Source organism: Nanorana parkeri, unplaced genomic scaffold (assembly GCF_000935625.1).
Source record: "Nanorana parkeri isolate BGI_ZX_2015 unplaced genomic scaffold, ASM93562v1 scaffold269, whole genome shotgun sequence".
Classification (NCBI taxonomy): Eukaryota; Metazoa; Chordata; class Amphibia; order Anura; family Dicroglossidae; genus Nanorana; species Nanorana parkeri.
The window spans coordinates 400,102-421,407 of NW_017306537.1; the positions used below are offsets into that span (position 1 = coordinate 400,102).

The 21,306-nt window shown below is 41.5% G+C and overlaps 1 protein-coding gene across 1 annotated transcript in view; it reads right to left on the minus strand.

Annotated features, from left to right (window-relative positions):
• Positions 1–264: 264 nt before the first annotated feature.
• Positions 265–21,306, minus strand: part of VTN (vitronectin) — a 21,593-nt gene continuing 551 nt past the window's right edge. Inside the window, exons 2-8 of the mRNA XM_018557119.1 lie at positions 18,734–18,853; positions 16,080–16,313; positions 15,561–15,700; positions 7,097–7,253; positions 3,810–3,962; positions 1,550–1,855; positions 265–392 (exon numbers count right to left, since the gene is read on the minus strand). Of these exons, the coding sequence (XP_018412621.1) occupies positions 265–392; positions 1,550–1,855; positions 3,810–3,962; positions 7,097–7,253; positions 15,561–15,700; positions 16,080–16,313; positions 18,734–18,853 (1,238 nt within the window). The remainder of the gene's footprint in view (positions 393–1,549; positions 1,856–3,809; positions 3,963–7,096; positions 7,254–15,560; positions 15,701–16,079; positions 16,314–18,733; positions 18,854–21,306) is intronic.

The following is a 21,306-nucleotide window of genomic DNA, read 5'->3' on the forward strand; positions in this document are numbered from 1 at the left end:
TTAAAAAGGAAGAGAAATGTTCAAAGGCAACTCAGTAATAACAGTGCAGTGATCTAAAAAGATGGCCAACATCAATTAGATACTTTCTAATAAATAAATGCATCAGTATATTTTAGCTTTATAAACACGATCATTTTATTGTGTGAATTTGTCAATATTGTATGGCTAACACACATTTTCTTACCACTATACCACAGATGATACAGTAATACATACTGCACACTCTTGGTGTGCTTGACAACTAGATTTGGTCAAGAATACAAATTAACTGCTTGACTTTTTTTGTGTAGCAGACGTCTTACAGCCCAGCCAGTATTCAGCAATCGAGCGAGGGTAACGAGGATAGGTGACGTCCACTCTCTTTGTCCGGAGGTTGACACGATAATATTTATCTGGTATAAAAATAAAAACACATTTCATAAGATGAGGCTTTTATTTAGATGGTTAAAAGACAATATTTTCTATTGCTTTCTATGTCTGTTCTACACTACATTTGATCCATAGTTGTAGGTATGTCTAATATATCAATATGATCATCAATTGATCACTCATGACAAAACCAATCGAACTGCAAACCAAGGACCCTCCATTCGATTGATTTAGTGAGCTCTTGATCCATTTTGACTTTGACAAGTAGATGGACCATGACAGAATTTTGTCTATTGCTTCTGATCAGTTGGACAAATATGTGCCTATGTGATAGAAAACTGATCATAACAGGAATCATTAAAATAGATTAAGATTTATGACTGACAGATCATATTTTCAACTGATATTTTCAGTCGATGGCAAAGTGTGAACCAAGACTGTGTGTGTTGCATTGCTCATATCTTTAAAAAAAATAATACCATTGTAGTTGGGCTACCCTTTAAGAGTTAACTGCTCATTAATGTCTAGGGGACCTATGTTAAGGACATTTGCTTACCTGATCTCCACTCCCCTCGTGGTCACTATTAACTTCTCTCCTAATTGTGAACTGCCCTTGGTGTCCTTCTATATAATGCTGGGCTATGGATCATGCATGGTATGTGATGACATTAGCAGGCCTCTGACGGCCAAAGTGAAGGGGGGCAGCAGAGGCTGCAGGTACTGGTCTTGGAGCCAGTGGGATCAGGGAACAAGTAAGTAAAACTCATGGGTAGATTTTTATTTTACCTGAAGATAGGCTTTAATCAAATCTTACAACAATGCTTTTCTCAAGTATTGTTCTCTCATTATATATGGGATCCTCAGCTTTTTCAGGTCTGCGCGGTAAGGCTCAGTGACATCTACAGGAAGCAGCCAGAAGCTGAGGTGTTAGTTAAGAATTTTTTACATTTTTTTCAGGACTGAAGCATAAGTAGACCTTGTATTTTCATGCAATGTCTGCTCTAATTCTTAACAAGACATTATCAATTAGAGATATACAGTAAATGTTGAGTTTCTCTCAGTTCCTATATAAGTACTTCTAGATTGCATAGGAGTGTATTTAATATTATGGTTAGCCTTGAGAAGAAGCCCTCCTGCTTAACAGACCTGCAGAAAATGCTCCTGTTACAATCCAACCTACCATTTTTAAAGAAGAAAACACTCTGAACGGGTTGGCACTTGGGCTGGCTATCAGGGGGAAGCCAGTCAGGATCATCTTCATAATCATCATAACTGAAAAAGTCCTCCGTAATTTCATGTTGGAATGGATCAATCCTGCTGGGCCTTCTCCTACGGCTCTTCCTTCGCTTGCTCTTTCTCCTCTTGCTCCGGCGCAATACAGATTGTTTCTGCTGGGGTACATAAATTCTGCTTGGAAGTACAGCATCCACTCCATTAGGTACCCCTCTCCAATCCCTGAATATAGATCTAGGTCCTGCACTGCTACCTGCATGGATAATTATTTGCATTAATAATGGATGTACAAGTCAGACATTTATTTTTCAGTCTATATGAAAACATTTAAAGCCCAATGCCAGCAACAACTTATTCATTTCATTTTGGATAAACTAGGGAAGGGTTAGAGCCTCTCAGCAATTTATTGTCTCCTGGTTACCTGTTGGGGAGATTTTCCCTCACTTCCTGTCAGGACAGGAGCAAAAAAACAGACAAAATGAAGATTTCAAAGGCTTTTTTGGATGTTCTCCAACACTCCAGGCTTCTGACCTTAAACAAAGGCTTCTGACCTTAAACATATTTACGTTGGAAGTAAGGAGATTAAGGGGGGATGTGATTTTCATGTACAAGATGTTCAATGGTGACAGCAACATTGGCAACAAACTGTTTGAGATTAACTCCATTACAAAGACTAGAGGCCACCACCTAAAGTTGGTGGAGAAAAAATTCCAGCACACTGGGCGAAGAGGGTTCTTTACAGTAAGAGCGGTTAAGGTCTGGAACTCACTGCCATCGGCAGTGATTTCAGCCAAGAGTGTAGATTTGTTCAAGAAACGTTTGGACAATTTCTTGAGGGACGTAATATCCAGGGATACCAGTATCCCTAACAATGAGATGATGCGTGGACCTATATGGATTGGACTTGATGGATGTATGTCTTTATTCAACCCCAAATACTATGTAACTATGTAACTATGTAACTTCCCAACCTCCCTTTCCCTGGCACAATTATGGAGACCACTGGTTACGGCATACCACCTGCACAGTGCTCCAGTTAACAGTGCTGCTCAGTTGCAGTCTGCAGCTACCTCGACTATTAATAAGCAGTATCACTCTGTTAAGATCCTCTTTGTGCCCTCCTTCTCATGTAAGCTGCCTAAATACACCCCCTCCCCACCCCCCTTTTACCTCCAGCTCCCAGTGCCTGCAAACATAAAGCTGCCCATACACCTTGTGATCATCAGACGACACTTTTTGTCCGATGATTGAACCTTTGTACGATTTTCGTATGGCGGCCCCATCCTGCCCTGATTATTGCAAGGTTGGATCAGCGGTAATTAGAAGAAAGCACCTGGACGAATTGCGGTAATCGAATGCACATATTTTCGTCTGTACATGTGCACTGTAATCATACCAATTTTGACGTACGGAAACGCCACCAACCTTGCGAAATTCGTACGATCGACCAAAGTTTTCTAACCTGCTGGTTAGTCAAAAGACGATTGCTTGTAAAGTATTTGCGGTTGTACACTGCCCATCAACCTTACGAATATTGGACGAAAACGCGATCGCAACCGAAAATCGGCCGATATTCGAAGGTATATGGGCACCTTTAGACTGGCAGCACTATTCATTGCAGTACAGGCTGATCAGCTCACTGTATACCTATTTAGGCTAGTTTTTGCGGTGCAAGGGATTGTTGAAGGATAATATAAAGATACACAACATGCCGTTATACTAGCATTGCTTTATTAACATGATTGGTTTAACATTCATATAACAGGTCTACAGCTTTTTATTAATGTTTGCCTGGAGTTTTGCTTTAGGTTTATTGAACTGTCTAGAAGAATGTGAAGAATAATGCCTGTATTTTCCAAGCCTGCTGACACATTCCGGGAGGGTTGGATTATGATGTCGCCCTCTGCACTCTGTGGTATCCTCTGTTGGCCCCAATGTCATTGCATTACACAGCAGTGGGGCCGGAACGTAACACAACAGGGGACCAGGCATTTGTCACACAAGCAGCCTTCCCTTTTCGACACAGCAAAGTTCAGTGGTGCAGGCAGCATGACAAGTACGTTTTTTTTCTTATCTTTGCGGGAATCTTTTTTTTTTTTTCAGTCTTTTTAAATGGCAACGGAGTTTCTTTTATAATTATTCTACTTTATGCTGTGTGCTGTAAAAAACATTTCAACGTTCATACAGATCTGGGAGGACAGACCTACCTGTGAACCAATCCCCAACTAGTAGACGGAATATATCTTCCCAGCTGTCATCTTGCAACACTGCATATCGTGTGAATAGCTCTGATGGGGATGAGCCAAGACACTCCTGTCTGGAGGGTTGGTGAGTGAATTCATACTGCCAGTACTGTCTGCCTGTGGAGACCATTTAAAGAAAAGGATTAGGAAGAACAGATTTTAGAAAAACCTACAAAAGCTGAAATTCAGTCTGTATATTTTCCTTCCCTGGTTCCTCCCTGCTCCCCTTTATAAACATGCTAACAAAATAAAACTTTTCCATTTCCATTTGTAGTCTCTGTGCTTCTCTATGCAATATTAGCATGGTGGGGTAGGGGGGTCTGGCAGGATGCTGTACATGGCAGTCTGAAAACATTTCAGTATACCTCTCAAGGACCCTCAGCCTTGATGCAAGCAGCATGCTGTTTCTTGGGAGGAATTATGCAGCCTCCATTACTGAAACTGAAATCAAATTAATGAAAGGGCTAGGCTAGGGACAGTAAGGATGGGGAGGAAAGAGGTACATGATGCTGGACATGCTCCAGCTAGGAAACGAGACAGGCTCTGTCTGATTTCCTGCAGCTTTTTCTACACACTGTGAAAAGCTCAAAGTGTGCAATTAAATTAGAGGAAGCCAATTCAGTAAAGGAGACTGTACAACTGTGCAAGACTAATGGGATGGCTGAAGTTCGGCTTTAAACTGTGAGTACATACAGTCATATGTGTGCAAAGTAACTGAACTGGAGCAAGAGTAAAGAGTTACCTGTGATCAGCATTTAAGATTACTGGTTATGATACAGTCATATTGGATAGATGCCAGGGATATCAATGCATGGTTTATGTATTGACTATTGGGAGACCAATCATGGGCTCACAAGGAGAACTGAGTGGAAGTCCAGGTGATCAGAATGGAAGAGGACCTAGCTCTTTACAAATCTGGGTTATTAGAAAAGTAAAGACATAATTTGGCAAGAAGGAATAAACAATATGGAATAAGAATAATGAGCGTCGCAAGTGTCCCTATTGTATTGTCCAGGGATCACCCACAGCCTATAACCACGTCCATGCTGTCCTTATTTCTTTTTAAACCACAGTAAGCTGTACTGCTCAGTCCTATTGACTCTTCACTGTGATGATCAGCTTTAGTGGCTAAGAGGAACATAGAAAGGAGAGGAAAGGGATTCAGTCAGTACAAAAGTACTATGAAGTTGAACCTTTCATATTATGGGGGCCCAGGATTTAGAGGTACATTGCCAGAGCCTTTTGCATACCTCTATGGTGCTAGGAGTTGTACTTTGAGACTTGTAGTCTAAGGAAGGGATCTGCTCTCTGTAAATATTCCCAAAATAGAAATGTCCAGTTTACAGTATCACGTTCACTGCTTTAAAAAATAAACCCTATTATAACTTGTTATTATTATATGCAAAATAGTAAATGAGCCATCCCAAGTTTCATAAGAAAAAAGTGCAATATGATATAATGCCACCAGGTGGTAGTATTTTCCTCTGCAGTGCAACAAAATAGCTGTGGGAATCTTCTATACCAGGGGTCAGCAACCTTAAACACTCAAAGAGCCATTTGGACCCGTTTCCCACAGAAAAGAAAACACCGGGAGCCACAAAACCCTTTTGACATGTAAAATGAAGATAACACTCCATGTATTGTTTTTTACCGTTGTGCTATGTATAGCATGTATATACCGTAGGTATATGTGGGTTTAGTAACGCACTGGACTCTGGGCTTAGTAACGCACTGGACTCTGGGCTTAGTAACGCACTGGACTCTGGGCTTAGTAACGCACTGGACTCTGGGCTTACCTGAGACCCTGCAGAGCCCACCTGAGAGTGACCCTGCAGAGCAGAGCGCACGATAGATTCCACACAGCCCATCTGTAACTCTCTATGGTGGACTCTGCCCCCCTCCACCCCGCTCCTCATTCGGACTCACAGCCAGCGTCCCATCCAGATGGTGTGCACTGCAGGGGGCGGGGCATATGACACACACTTCTCTCCCGCCGCCTGTTACTAGGGACGCGGCCGGGAGAGGAGGCGAGTCACAGGATCAGCCCCTTGCTGAGAAGCCAGTCGGCAGTGCGGGACCCTGCACTGCCGCATATTAAACCGGGGGGGTTGTCCAGGACCGGACCTCACTGGGCCCCCCACAGCCTCAGGCCCCGGCGGTAGTTCCACCCCTGGACAGGGAGCCGCAGCAGAGGGATGAAAGAGCCACATGCGGCTCCAGAGCCGCGGGTTGCTGACCCCTGTCCTATACCATGAATACAAACCATAGGTATACTCTGCTCTCCTTAGCATGCATCATTGACTTTCACAAATTCAAACTTAGAAATGTCATACTGACAACTGCGCTTTTATTTTTAGATGTTATCATTTTTAACAAAATCCCGATTCTTGCAGTGTTTGAGACTAATTGGAGAGAGAAGACAATAATAAAAGTTTTCTTCTATAAATTATTCAATAGCTGCATTATAAAAGCAGAACTCCAACTAAAAAAGTATAGCTGTATGTATAATTACCTAATTAACACTGCCTTGTTTTTCATTTCCCTTACCTGCCTGTAATAGCAATAAAAAATATTCCTTGAATATTCCAAAGAGGTTAATACAGTACTTTTGGCTGTGGGACAGTAGGTTTTGCACAGCCTCTTCCTGTCTTATGGCCACTACAGAGGTGAGGTCATGCCATGAGGAACATTGATGCAGCTATAGGCTGTGGGGTGATCAAATTGTATACTTTCCTTTCCGTAATTTCTTTCCTGGTATATCTTCATGACATCATAAAATGTGGGTGGAGCCATAACCTGGTGTTTGCTGCCATGATGCCCCAGGAAAACAGAAAATACTATACTCACCTTTCTGCAATTTTCCTTTCCTGGTGCATCTTCATGGTAACATACACTGGGTTATGGCTCCACTCCTAATATATGCTGCCATGATACACCAGGAAAACACACTATTCCCCAGTCACTGCCTGTCACCACCCGCAGACATGCCCGAAACTACACTTGAGTCCCAAAGAATCAGGTGACATGTAGTTTCCAGATATAAAGATCCAGAAGATCTTCCAAGCACCCTGGGCTTTCGAGAAGCTGGGGAGAGAAATGATGATGTCACACAGGTATTCCTAAACTTTTTCTATTGTGATAGAGGCTAATATTTAGAAAATGAATTGAGTGGGTGTAGTGGGCGTTGAGAGAGATAACATACTTGGGGGAGCTGGAACCAATCCTTTCACAGAGAAAATGTTTCAATGTACCTTTAAAGAAATAAGCTCTCTCCTGGCCTTGGTAGTTATTGGCAGGCAAGGTAAAAGCAGCATCAATATCACTTGGTATGTTGCTGAAACCGACTTTAATGTCCCGAGGATATTCCAAATCCAGAACTCCATCTGAGAATCTCCAGTACTGTGTACCCTACAGTATGAAGAGATAGGTGTGAGGATGAGGTTGATGAATGTGATACAAGACCATACAAAATGAAATTATCAGCAGAGACTGGTCTGCCAGACACTTATTACTGTCTGTAATAAAAACATGATGACAAGAATATGCTATTGTATTAATATGCAAGATGCAGTTTGGGCTTCAATGGCTGCCTTCTTGTTCCATGTCAGTGGCTCACTAGGCAATGAACCAACATCAGGATGACAGCAATGATAGCTTCCATATTTCTACCCTTACAGAGTCCAGTATTGGAAATATATGTTACACAGGTTTCTTTTTTTTGCTATCTCTGTTGATAGGCACAAGTTAAAAGCAAAACTGTGATCTGAAGAGGGATGTAAAAGACAACTTACAGGTACTAATTGTGAGATGTAACAGACTGGGCAGAATGTCACCCATGTTACAGCCATGGAACTGGTTTCACTTTTTCATTGCTGCCGGAAGAAAGGAGGTGTGATAAGAGGGAATTGGATAGGGTGGGGAAGGATGTATTCCTGGCCCTCCATTTCAAGCACATGAAAAAACAGAGAAAGCGAAGATCATATGTATTATGTAAGAGAAAAGAACACTTTTTGTTTCCTTTAGCAGCATTGGAGGGTTATTCTGACTAGGGCTGCAACAACTAATCGACATAATCGATTATAATCGATTATTGAAAAAGTTGTCAACTTTTTCAATAATCGATTAATCGGCTTCCGATTAGTTGGCCCTGTTCACGGCTCCACACATGCTGCGCGCCGCACCTCCTCCCCAACTCACGCTCACCGCTGCCAGACCTGCCCGCCCGCATCCACGCTCTACACGCCGCACCTCCTTCCCAACTCACACTCACCACCCGCCCACATCCACGATCGGCACAGGGACGCGGGGAGATGTAGTAAGGAGGAGCAGGTGTGGGGGTATGACAGCCGCCGATAGACAGGCCCGATCTCAGAAGCAAGTTGCTGGAAGACTGCTCAGGTAAGCCTGCACTTTCCCACACATGGTGCTCTATAATGTATTGCTGGGATTTGTATTCCTCTATAGCTGATGGTACATTGTGCTGTATATTATACATAGGAATACAAATCCCAGCAATACATTATACACTGTATGTATAATGTATTGCTGGGATTTGTTGTACTCCTCTATAGTTGGTGATATTCTGCACTGCGCTGTATAGAGGACTACAAATCCCAGCAATAATACATTATACAGTGGTGCAATGCGGAATACCACTAGCTATAGAGGACTACAAAACCCAGCAACAGTACATTATACAGCGCAATGCAGAATACCGCCAGCTATAATGTACTATTGCTGGGATTTGTTGTGCTCCTCTATAGCTGGTGATATTCTGCATTGCGCTGTATAATGAACTATTGCTGGGATTTGTAGTCCTCTATAGCCGGTGCCATTCTGCATTGATTGCTGTATAATTTTAAACTTTCCATTTCACTATATTGCACACCACACTTTTTTTTTTACTTCCACCGCTCCAAAGCTGGCTCCTGTGATGGACTACAATCTCAAAACAAACTAGTAGTCCATCACTGGAGCCATTTTTAAAAATGTATTTTATTGTTTATCCGATTAACCGATTAATCGAACTTAATAATCGGCTAACTAATCGATTTTGAAAATAATCGTTAGCTGCAGCTCTAATTCTGACTCTGATTGTTGTATTACCAATTTATCCCTTGCTGAGACCGCTATGCCTGGCCTGTATCAGCAGATATAATCACCTGGTGCAATAACCAGAATGACCACAAGATGTCAGTATATGAATTAGCCATATCATATCAATGAGCAAATGGCTTAAGGAAAATAAACTATATGAATTCTCATTTACAGACATCTCAACTCTCCCGGAAGCTCCGGGAGTCTCCCGCTATTAGATAGCGGCTCCCGGCTGCCCGGGAGAGAAACATTTTCTCCCGGAAAGGTTTAATCTGCTCTATCAAGCAGATTAAACCTTTCCCTGCGATCGTTTTTTTTTTTCTTTTCTGACATCGGGAGCCGCGGCCCGACCGTCAGTCAGAAAAGAAAAAAAAAGGCATACGATTGCATAGCTAGATTCCTATTGGCTACTGCACTTTGCAGACTTAGCAAACTAGCTAATGCACCCGCCCACTGCTGCTGTCAATCAGCAGAGGGGGACCTGAATTTTTCTATCAGGTCCTCTTCTGCTGATTGAAAGCAGCAGTGGGCGGGTGCATTACCTAGTTTCCTATTGGCTATTGCAAAGTGCAATAGCCAATAGGAATCTAGCTATGCAATCGTATGCCTTTTTTTTTTTTTAATTCTGACGACTGCAACTGTCAGAATAAAAGAAAAAAAAAAGAAAAGCCTGCAGATAGCAAAGAAGCTATTGCTTCCTGTGCTATCTGCCATCATTTCAGGGGGGTTCTCTCTACCCTGCATTTAAGATAAATAACTATGAATGCCAACTATTTCTATCAATGTGTCATATTTATACAACTGTGTAACAGGACAAGTATTCTTGCACATGTTCAACTTTTCACACTCCCTCTCTAATGTTCTCCTCAGTGTTTCACTCAGAAACTGCAGGACATCACCTCCTGTTTACTGTCAGCATAACTTGAGGGTTCTTGCATGCAGTCAGCTTTACAACCTCATGGTTCATGCACCAAGTCCTTCTCTCCTCCTTCACTTGGACATTCTCCTTTTTACAGTGTTACTTTTTCCTCCTTTATGGCTGCCTCTATCAGCATTCATTGTCATCCTGTGCCGTATTGAAGTTCACAGACTTCAGAGTGATTGCATTCCCAAAATGTGAAGGCAGTGGGCCACCCACATTTAGAGCACACACAGTCTGAACCTGCGCAGACGGACCACACACGGTAAGAGCATGCACAGAGAGACCACAAACAATCGGAAGAAAGGCATACAGAAAACACACAGAATACACAGACAGATCAAACACTGTGAGACCACACACAATCAAAGCACAGATAGAGCATGCGCCATAATCAGAGCATGCATAGCCACAGCACACAATAAACATGCACTGACACACAGACAAAACATGCAAAGTCAGCTCACACACAGACAAAGAAGACATACACAACAGCTAGAGCAACATATACACAACAGACACTACATATATACAGAGCACACAAACCAGATCACATACTGACAAACAACAGTAACATTCACCATATTTATTCCCAGATATTTTTTTGTACAAGTCATTCTGAATTGAGAAAGCTGGTTGGATGACCAGTGAAACGTCTACAAGAAAAATACAGCAAGTCCAGTTGCCTTGACTTATTTTTTACAGATATACCATGACCTGGATGAATGAGAACCTTCACAGACATACTGACAACTTGCACACACACATTCTGAAGTATAAGAAATTGGTACACTTTCCTAGTAGTATTATAGGATAGCATTACATAGTTACATAGTATTTGAGGTTGAATAAAGACATATGTCCATCGAGTCCAACCTATTTGTGTATGTGTGCACGGTCCTACTGGTGTGTGGTATGTATAGGTCGCTGTATGTTCTCAATCTTAAGAGTACTTGTACCCCTGTATATTATGGTCCCTGAGGAAATCGTCCAATCGCCTCTTGAATGATTCAACACTCTCAGCCGAAATCACAGTATGTGGCAGCGAGTTCCAGACCTTGACCGATCTAACTGAGAAGAAACCCCTTCGCCCCTTGTGCTGACATTTTTTCTACACCTATTTTAAGTGGTGGCCTCTCGTCCTTGTCATTGAGTTAATTGTAAAATGTTTGCTGCTAATGTTACCATCCCCGGTAAACATTTTATACATGAAAATCATGTCCCCCCTTAATCTCCTTACTTCCAAGGAAAGCATGTTTAATTTTAGGAGCCTGTTCTCATAGCTCAGGTCCTCCATCCCCTGTATGAGTTTGGTTGCCTTCCTCTGGACTCTTTCCAGTTCAAGGACATCCCCTCTGTTCACTGGTGCCCAAAACTGGACCGCGTACTCTAGATGAGGCCGAACCAGTGATCTGTATAGTGGCACAATTACGGACTTGTCCCTACACAACATTCCCCTCTTAATACAGGGCAGGACCATACTTGCTTTGTTTACCGCAAGCTGCAAGCTATTATTCAGACTGTGGTCTACAATGACGCCCAGATCTGTTTCCCTTTCGGACTTCCCCAGCGGAGCTCCCATTAGTGTGTAATTTGTTTTGTTGTTTTTAACCCCAAAGTGCGCAACTCTACATTTATCTACATTAAACCTCATCTGCTTTACAGTTGCCCACTCCCCAATTTTGGATTTGTTATAGCGTCTGATTCAGTGGCTATTCCCATCCTGATTTTGGTATCATCAGCAAACATTGAAACATGGCTGTTTACCCCCTCCTCAATATCGTTAATGAATAGGTTATGATTTTTATATTCAACCATATTTTTACATGTACTTTTCACATTATAGTATAATAATAAAAGTACCCAAATAATGGGTATTACTAACACAACTGTACCTTTTCTTGCAGATTGCCTGACTTTGTATAAGTGCATTTAGAGTACTGTAACTAAAAGTATTTTATTAGGGTTTTTTTGGCTACAATTGAAGGTTGGCATCTGCATGGTAAGAGTAATAAAATGTGGCTTTTAGTACAGCTATTTTATATTTATAACTGAGTCATTGCTTCACATCTCACTGTGTGTGCAAACCTCTGGAGTCACATCATGTCAGCTTCATGCATTAGTGAAAATGCTCCTGTCAACCTCTAGGGGGTTTCATACATTAACTATCCCAGCCTTTCTCCACTTTTTTTTAACATGGAGGGGACCTTGAAATAACTTCTGAATCTCAGGGAAATCCTAATAATAATTACTATAGCTACAGCTATCAGCAAGCATGATCAGCAAGTTGCGATATATGAATAAATAAAAGAATAAGACATGTGGGATACTTAAAGTGTTTAACACCCAGGGCTCCTCTATATAACATCATTATTTTCAGTAATAATAATTAAACAAATAATAAAACATGCCATAAAAGAAATGCAGACAGTGAAAATGGTAGCATTCTCTCACATTCTCTTCACAGTCCGTAGAAAAGTATCCCCTTACATTCGTGGTCAGTAACGAGCCACTTTAGATTCATGATCCTCTGAGAAGGACTAGCTTACATTGGTGACCATTAGGAGAGAGCCTCCCCCTTACACTGGTGATCAATGAGAGAAGGGGCTTGTCAGGAACTGGATCTGAACCCAGGGCCTCTGCTGTAGCTGGTGGTGGTTCTTTCTGCTGAGCCACCGTAGAACCTTGGATAGCTCTTTGCCTGATCTCCTGTGTAGTCCTCAATTACACCTAATTTCTGCTGAACTCCTTCCTCCTCCCTTGAACTTCCTATTTAAGCCATGCCTCTGCACTTCCTCTTTGCCAGATTATTGTGCTCCTGCCATTATCTTACTTCCTGCTCCCTCTGTAGTACAATCTACTCATACCGCTTCCCGTGTACCGACCTTTGGCTGCTGATTCACCGACTACTTTCTCCGTCTCCTGCTACATACCTGATACCTTTGGCTCCTGACCTCGGCTTGTTCACTGACTACGCTTCTGCCTGCTCCTATACCTCTACCGTCTGCTTGTGTACCAAGGCCGGCCTGTTATACTACGAATTGCCTGCTGCTTCAGCTGCTGGACTCTGAGCTTGATCCCAGATCGTGACAGGCCTGTTACAATGATGGTCAGTGGTAGAAGAGCCCCATTGCATTTTTTGGTCATTGCGAAGATTGCCCCTTACATTGGTGGTCAGTGGGAAGAATACCCCTGACATTAGTGATCAGTGGGAAAAATGTCCCCCTTACAGACGATTAAACAAATCATTGGTGTCAGTGGTTACTGATTTGAGAGGAAAAATTTTCTCATCTGTTAAGAAACCCCCACCAAACACTGGAGGACCCTAAGATACTATGAGTAACCCTGGCTGGAAAAAGCTGATGCTATGCTCTGGGTCTGGCATGCACATGCAGGTCCAGATTTCAGACAAGGCCACTGGGGCTCGGTCTCGGGGCAGCAGGGAGCAGAGAGGCGGCAGTAGAATCTCCTGACACACCGGGACATGCAGTTCCGGGCACCGGGCGGGTAGTTGTTTTCTTCATTTTACACTGCTTTGGTGCAAGCAGGGCTAAATGTAGAGCGGGGAAGCTGCTTGTTTGTTTACAAGTGATCTCGGCAATGTCGCCAAAATCACTTGTAATAAGACAGCAGGTTCGTCCCCCCCCCCCCCCCGCGCAGTGTACCTGTCTCCTCGCTGGCCGCTTATCTCTGGTGATCTTTAGGATGCAGAACAGGGAGCAGAGCAGAGAACGCTCCATTCTCCGCTCTGCTCCATGTAAACAGTGAGAGGGGAGAGCTACACTCACAGCCTTCCCACCTCAGCCCCCCTCAGCAGTGCTGTGCTAGAACTCCTGTATTGGAGGTGACAGGTTCATTAGAGTTAAGTGGGGGAAAAAATCGTTTTTTAAAAATAAAAAAACTGATTAAAAAATAAATAAATAAAAATGTAAAAAATATGTAAAAAAAAAATAAAAGCTGATTTAAAAAGTAAAAAATAAGAAAAAAATTATATAACAATAAAAAAGATAAATGAAAATGTAAAAAATAAATAAAAATTAAACAAATTAAAAAACAGTGATAAAAAAGTAAAAAAATTAAAAAATATTAAAACTAACCCTGCCGCCCCCGCCATCTGGTTGCCATTCTCCATTAGGAGAGTATTTGCATATACCATCAAAGCCCCCTTAAATGGAATTCCCTATATGGAATTAATATATATATATATATCTAAGGATGGGGGTATCCATCCTTTGGTGGTTTGTTTGGTTACCACATCAGGCATGCATCCACTGTCTCTGCATGGGGTTGGTAAGAGTAATAATTATTGATTACTGTTGATCTGGCCACAATGTAATTTTGCATGATCAGACAACTTATATTGTCTTTTTACAATTACATCTGATTGCCTCCTCTCCTGACGAAGCGCGGTATATTCGCGAAATGTGTTGAATACTTACTATCGTCCACTCCTTGAGTTCCAGCTAAGGCTATGATTTGTTGATACCAATTATGTCTACCATGTATTTTCAGTGATGTATTTATTATCATGCCATTTTGTATGATATATTTATGAATTTCAATCATGTTATATGCCAATTCAATAATGCCTTAATCATCTATACTCTGGAACAGGGTGGACATTGGAGGCTTCTACCTTATTTAGTTTTTTATCATGGCCATATCTTATATTTTTAATCATGAATTAATAAAATAACACTTTTAATGAATTTTGAAATTATGTGACTTAAAACCCCCACTTTCCTCTATGCTATTTTTCTCTGTTACATCTATATTAAACCAGCAGATATTAGAAAGATACCACTTTACACAGTGAAAAGATTTTTTTCCTTTCTTTTCAGCTGACATTTTGAATCCTCCCACTTGTAGACGCAAATGCTCTACTTACAGTATTTAGCCTTGCAGCACTGATGTCAGTTGTCTGCTCTGCAGGTTTTGTGCAGTACTTCTATATGGTGAAATGTCTAAAGACATTTTGATCAGTAATGAACTGAAAACAAAAGTGGCTGGGGCAGATATCTTTGAAAATACAGACAGACCTTTTTCTACTTATGATCTGAACTGGAATTACTGTATTCATATCTAATTGTAACATCAGATAGTGCCTAGGCAATTCAGGGTCTAGCTTCTGTAATTATCACAAGAATTAAGTCTGTTGCCCACAATTTTTGTTCAACAGGTCAATGTCTACTCCAAACAGAATGTCTGGCTGGAATCTATGCCTGTAGAATGAAAAAAAGCAAGTTAGGTACCTAGTAACTTCTTTTCCAGGAATCTTCCAGGGCAGCACCTGAATCCCTGCTGCCCTGGAAGATGACTTGGGAAAAAGCAAGTTAGGTATCTGGTAACTTCTTTTCCAGGAATCTTTCAGGGCAGCAGGGATTCAGGTGCTGCCCTGGAAGATGACATGGGAAAAATGTATTTAGTTCAAAGGTGAAAATTGTCATTCATGTTAAATGTATTGCCTTGAATGCATGGCTTTTCAGGCAACTTTGCCATGAAATGGACAGCAACTACGACTTCTTGTGATTGTTTTTTAGTGGTTCATTTCCTAAATAAAGAAAAGGTGCTGGTGCAAGTTTTCAAAATATGCAGTGAAGTCCATATGTCTCTTATAGCTCACAGGTGACTGCATATGGGGTACATAGTCCAAAAAAGGTGAGAACCTCTGTTTTAAATGGAATACTAACTGGTCTTACCTTAAACATGTAGGTCTTCCCCTGGCAGTTTATGCGAGTGAAGGCAGCATCTATTGGTCCTTCTATGCCCCATACATCCTTGATGAGCTTTGGGTAGCCATCTAGTGCTTTATTATCATCAAGTTCATAGAAGTATTTACCTGATGGAGAATTGGAGATTTATTCAGTGCACACTCATCTATTTGTTCCTTTATGTTTATCTACTGTGGCTTTTTTTCTTTACATTTCATTCTCAGGGAGCTCTCTCCATTCCCTCTGGAGAAAAATACAGTCTCATAACGGATGTTTTTTTACATTTTCAAGATAATTGTAGCATTTCTCCACCATTCTGAGCTTATACAGAAGGAACTGAGACACTCTCTTACTCCAACCATCTCATGTGAAGCTTCAGGAACTGGAGAAATAAATAGGAGAGAGACAAAGAGGCTTTCTAGAAGATGCTCTCTGACAAAAGATATTCGTATCTTGCTTCCCTCCCTTCCTTCCATAGGTGCAACATTATCTTATGTTTCTTCATACCTCGGAAAGCATACATAGAGCCATTTTTGAAGTTTGTAAATGCATCAAATGGCTTGCCACTGCACAGCTCCTCTGGGGTGTCATCAGGTACAGCAACGTCCTCCACGGTCTCTTCTGTTGGCCTCTCAATCACAGGTGTGGTTTCTGTAAAGTTTTCTACGGGTGTTGTTACTTGGGTCAGGAGATCTGACTCTTGTTCATCTTCAGGGACAAAAAATACATCTCCACGGGTGTCTGTCATAAACAAGTAATAATATATCACATGAATGAAACTCATCACATCGATATTCACATACACGCATATGTGTCACAAATGCTGCAATGCAAGAAAGGGGGTTCAGGCTGCCAAATATAATGCGATTACTTGTGATGTCATTTAGTTGTGTTCATTATTAATACAATTTTGCCACAAATTTTTATATGACCTACTTTGAAATAATTTATAATAAAACTTGTGTTGTGCTGTCATTATGACATTGTTTTAACTTTTGTCTCTGACAGTGGAATGCACAATATTATTTTGGTTGTGATTCAATGTGTTGTCACTTGTATAACCTTTGAGAGTGATGTAATTCATTGTGTTATATACTGTATTATATGTAATCTATAAGGTCAATCTTATAAGCATCATTCACAATTAAATTTTATGTTAATTATTATTTTACCATCTGTGAATGGCATACAAGAGGTCAGATAATGTAAGGTCAAATGAGATATAACACATTGCGTTGTAGTAATTTTAATACCCTTTGGTTATTTTACTTTTCCCAAAATGTGGGTTTATGTCATCTGTTTTGGTTGTCACCAGATACCACATGCTCTGACATAATCTGCAATACCTAGTGTTGTGGCGTTAACCAGATGTGAAGTGACAGCCCAAATGATGTCGACTAATTATTGTATTGTAATTTAATTTACTGTGCTATCATGCTGTCATAAGTGTTATCACATATTTTACTACTACCCTGTAACATGTATGTAGCTTATGCAGCTATTCGTGTCTGAATGTTCAACCTAAATACATTATATGATGGCAAAAGAGGTTAGGAAAAAAAAAGCCAGGTCCATAAACACATAGTATGACAAATTTGTATGGCCTGCACAGAGCCGTAACCTTTGAAATAAAATGGAACACCAATTGCAAGCTGGGTTGTCTCATCAGTACCTGACTTCACCAATGCTCTTTCGGGTTAAATGGGTACAAATGAAAAAGAAAAAGTCCCACATAAAAAAAACAAAAAAAATGTTTTAAGTCCCCCTGCATGCACACGCTTACAAACGTAAATACGCGCCGGGTGTGCCTACCTGCGAAAGCAACCATTACGCCACACAAATTACATATCGCCGCGAACGTTGGAGTGCAAGCAATAATTTCCCGTCACCTCCATGTCAGCACATGAATGGGATAATCCCTTCATCCTCCCCCTAATCAGGATCGTAACTTATAAATTTGAAAGAGTCCCCTGGCTCACCGTTCCTTTTTTTTCCTGATTTATCAATCAATGATAACACTAAACTGATGAGCGGTAAAAGCTTTTAAAGCGACGCCTATGGACAATTTTCAACTTGACCATATAGTGTACTTGTACCTCAACTTAGCTAAATTGTCATGAAGCCAGAACCAGCCTGTGCGGCTGGAGTTCTGGACGGGCACCTACACATGCATGTGCGCATCATCCTGCACAGAGGATTGTGCGTGGCGTGCATCGTGCTCCATGGCGTGCGTGCGGACGTGTAACTTGTAACTCAGTTTGGCAATAAAGTGTACTTGTACCTCAGCTTGGCCATAAAGTGTGCTTGTACCTCATCTTAGCCATATAGTGTACTTGTACCTCAACTTAGCCATATAGTCTACTTGTACCTCAACTTAGCCATATAGTGTACTTGTACCTCAGCTTGGCCATATAGTGTACTTGTACCTCAGCTTGGCCATATAATGTACTTATACCTCAGCTTGGCCATATAGTGTACTTATACCTCAGCTTGGCCATATAATGTACTTATACCTCATCTTGGCCATATAGTGTACTTATACCTCATCTTGGCCATATAGTGTACTTGTACCTCAGCTTGGCCATATAATGTACTTATACCTCAGCTTGGCCATATAGTGTACTTATACCTCAGCTTGGCCATATAGTGTACTTGTACCTCAGCTTGGCCATATAGTGTACTTATACCTCAACTTAGCCATATAGTGTACTTGTACCTCAGCTTAGCCATATAGTGTACATATACCCCAGTTTGGCCATATAGTGTACTTGTACCTCAACTTAGCCATATAGTGTACTTGCACCTCAGCTTGGCCATATAGTTTACTTGTACCTCAACTTGACCATATAGTGTACTTGTAACTCCACTTAGCCATATGGTGTACTTGTACCTCAGTATGGCCATATGGTGTACTTGTACCTCATCTTGGCTATATAGTGTACTTGTACCTCATCTTGCACCTTTAAAATAAGTTGGTAATTGAAGCTCCCATGTTTCTTTTATAACAGGTTCCCTTTAATATGTAAGCACAGGATCCTATGTACACTGATGTGGGTGACGGTGTTTGCTATATGTAGAAATGTTATCACTATTGCGTAGTGAAGACCTTTCTAACAGTACACTTAAGGAAAATGGCAATGCCTCCTGACATATAATCTTACCTTTATTCTTGCAAACCGTACTGAAGTCAATGCAGCAACTTTGGTAGTAATTACATAAATCATCACATTGGCATTTACTTTTGGCATTGAAACCCTCCAAACATCGCCCCACACAGGACTCTGTAAAAGGAATATATGAAACCATAATTGGTTTAAACCAGCAAAACATGCGGAGAGGAGAAGAGGTTAGCCAATAGAGCAATGTCAGGCAACATGGACAACCAATCAGTGATCTGCAAGTGTTATTTAGGAAACACTGTGGTTGTGGTACCTTACATTGGCATAATGTTGTATCCCCAGTGATTTAAAGGTCCCGCTTTCAGCACAGCATCTGATTGGCTGAGACAACTCTGCATTGTGAGCTGGGCCATGTTTTTGCTGCTACACCTTCAGCATGTAATATGTGAGACGGCGGGAAATGTTCTGCTAACTAGTGTGCACGGGTTTGTTCTGTAAATAAGCATTAAATAAGCTGTTGAGGTTTATACAGAGGAGAAGTGTTTACTTTGTTATTGCTCAATAAGCATGCTATTCTACAACTTTTATAGAAAAAATGATTACTGGTCATTCCCTCTTCCCTATATTTACCTATATTTACCTCCTAATGTGCTAAGCTTCGCACATTGCATGATCTGTACACTGTGCATACACATTGAGGGGAAGAAGTCTCCCGGTTTTTAGGAGCTGGGTCATGTCAGTGGTTGCCAGGAGCTCAGCAGCACGCTGGCCAGCACGTTCCAAGTTGCCCAGCTCTGAGCAACCTAGAAAAAGGGGGTGGCAGGCATACCGCCCCCCTCGTGACCCAAACAGATACCACCTGAGTCAACAGCCTCAGACTGCCTCATTACAGGGATGGCCCAGCCTGTGAGTATTCTGATACCATTATGTTTGGGATAATAAAGACACAGTACTCTTCAATGTCATATGCTGAGGAAAACCTGGTACTTCCGGGTATAGTAATCAGTATAGTGTATATGCTTCTATTCAAGTAGGAGCGGACCCATAATTTAAAAGCAGTCCAGGGCCCAAATTACAATTTAAGGAGTTCTAAATTCACCGCATATACAGTACTATCTTCTTATAACATCACCATTGTAATAGGAATAAGTACTAGGAGCTGCTTCAGGTCGGTCCATTTGGATCCGCTGTAAGGGTGCCAGCTCACAACCAGCCACTAAATAAATTGTAACTATAAGGAAATGCGGCACTCCTGTGTCATTTGATGATCAGTGTGCAATCTTTAATTCATCAATCGACATACAGCAAGTGTCTCAGACAAGATATCTAATACATTTCCCGCATACTTGCGCTTAATCATAGAACTATAATTATGCACAAGTATGCGTGAAACACGTTAGAGATTTTTCCTGAGACATATGCTGTATGTCAATTGATGAATTAAAGATTACACACTGATCATCAAATGACACAGGAGTGCCGCATTTCCTTATAGTTACATAGTAATCGGAATATATACTACAGTTGTATATTATAATGCAATCAAAGCTTATTTGAAAAATCCCTTTTATGTAGTGAGTGCTACCTCACACTTTCATCAACTTCCTGGATTCCCAGTGTGCTTTGCGTCTCTTTCCCTGCTGCTTGATATGATGCAATCTCGATTTCTCAAGACTACCTATCCCATCATGCATTGCCTCCAACAAGCAATGATAACGTTACATTGTTCAGACGTTAAGTTGTAGTTCAGATGGCAAGATGGTGGTGTCCAGTAAGTTGATAATTAGGCATCAGGGGATTAGTAGGAAAGAAGTGACTATGGTTACAGCGTGCATCAACGGCGTATGTAAAGCCTGCACAGATAGATATTAAAAGTGATTTTGGAAACATGGTGGAGGAAAGTGGTTGCTTTAAAGGAGAACTATGGGGTCAGGGCGTTTCCCCATAGTTCTCCTAAGAGTAACGGGAGGATACAAACTAGCGTCGCAGCCGAAACGTATCCCGACAATTCTGTCTGGATCCACCCAGCTGCGTGAGTAACAGCTTGCTCTGCCTATCCAGAGGCAGAGCCAGCTGTACCCGACCCCTCCCCTGTCCGTTCCGCCAGTCAGCGCTGGAGGATCGGACAGGGGAGGGGGGATCCCTGCAGGGAGCCGTGAGTGACAGTCACTGCTCTCTGCACGCATAGATCGAGAAGTGAGCGATCGACGGTATGTGTTCGCTCACTTCCCAATCTACTGAGCCGACCTGTGACAGTTTAATTGTCACAGGTCGGCTCAGATTATGAGGCTGAGTGAAAATCATTTGCCTCATAATTCTCCTTTAAGAATTAGTGAAGGATTATTTACTCTCTTGCACCATATCTGTTTGTAGCAGAGGAAAGAACACAGCACAGGGTCTATTGAACCCTACAGAGAGAACAGAGGTTACAGTGCATGGGTGTCTACACTTAGAACAGGAAGCGGTAAAACACTATATAGTTGTATAGGTTGCATTGACGATTATGGAAATTGTACAGATAGTTTTGAGTTAGGGAATTGTATAGATGCATACGCTTCAGTAAGGAGATTTGTATGTGTGCTCTCAGTTTATCAAGCCTTTGTACTGCACCCCCA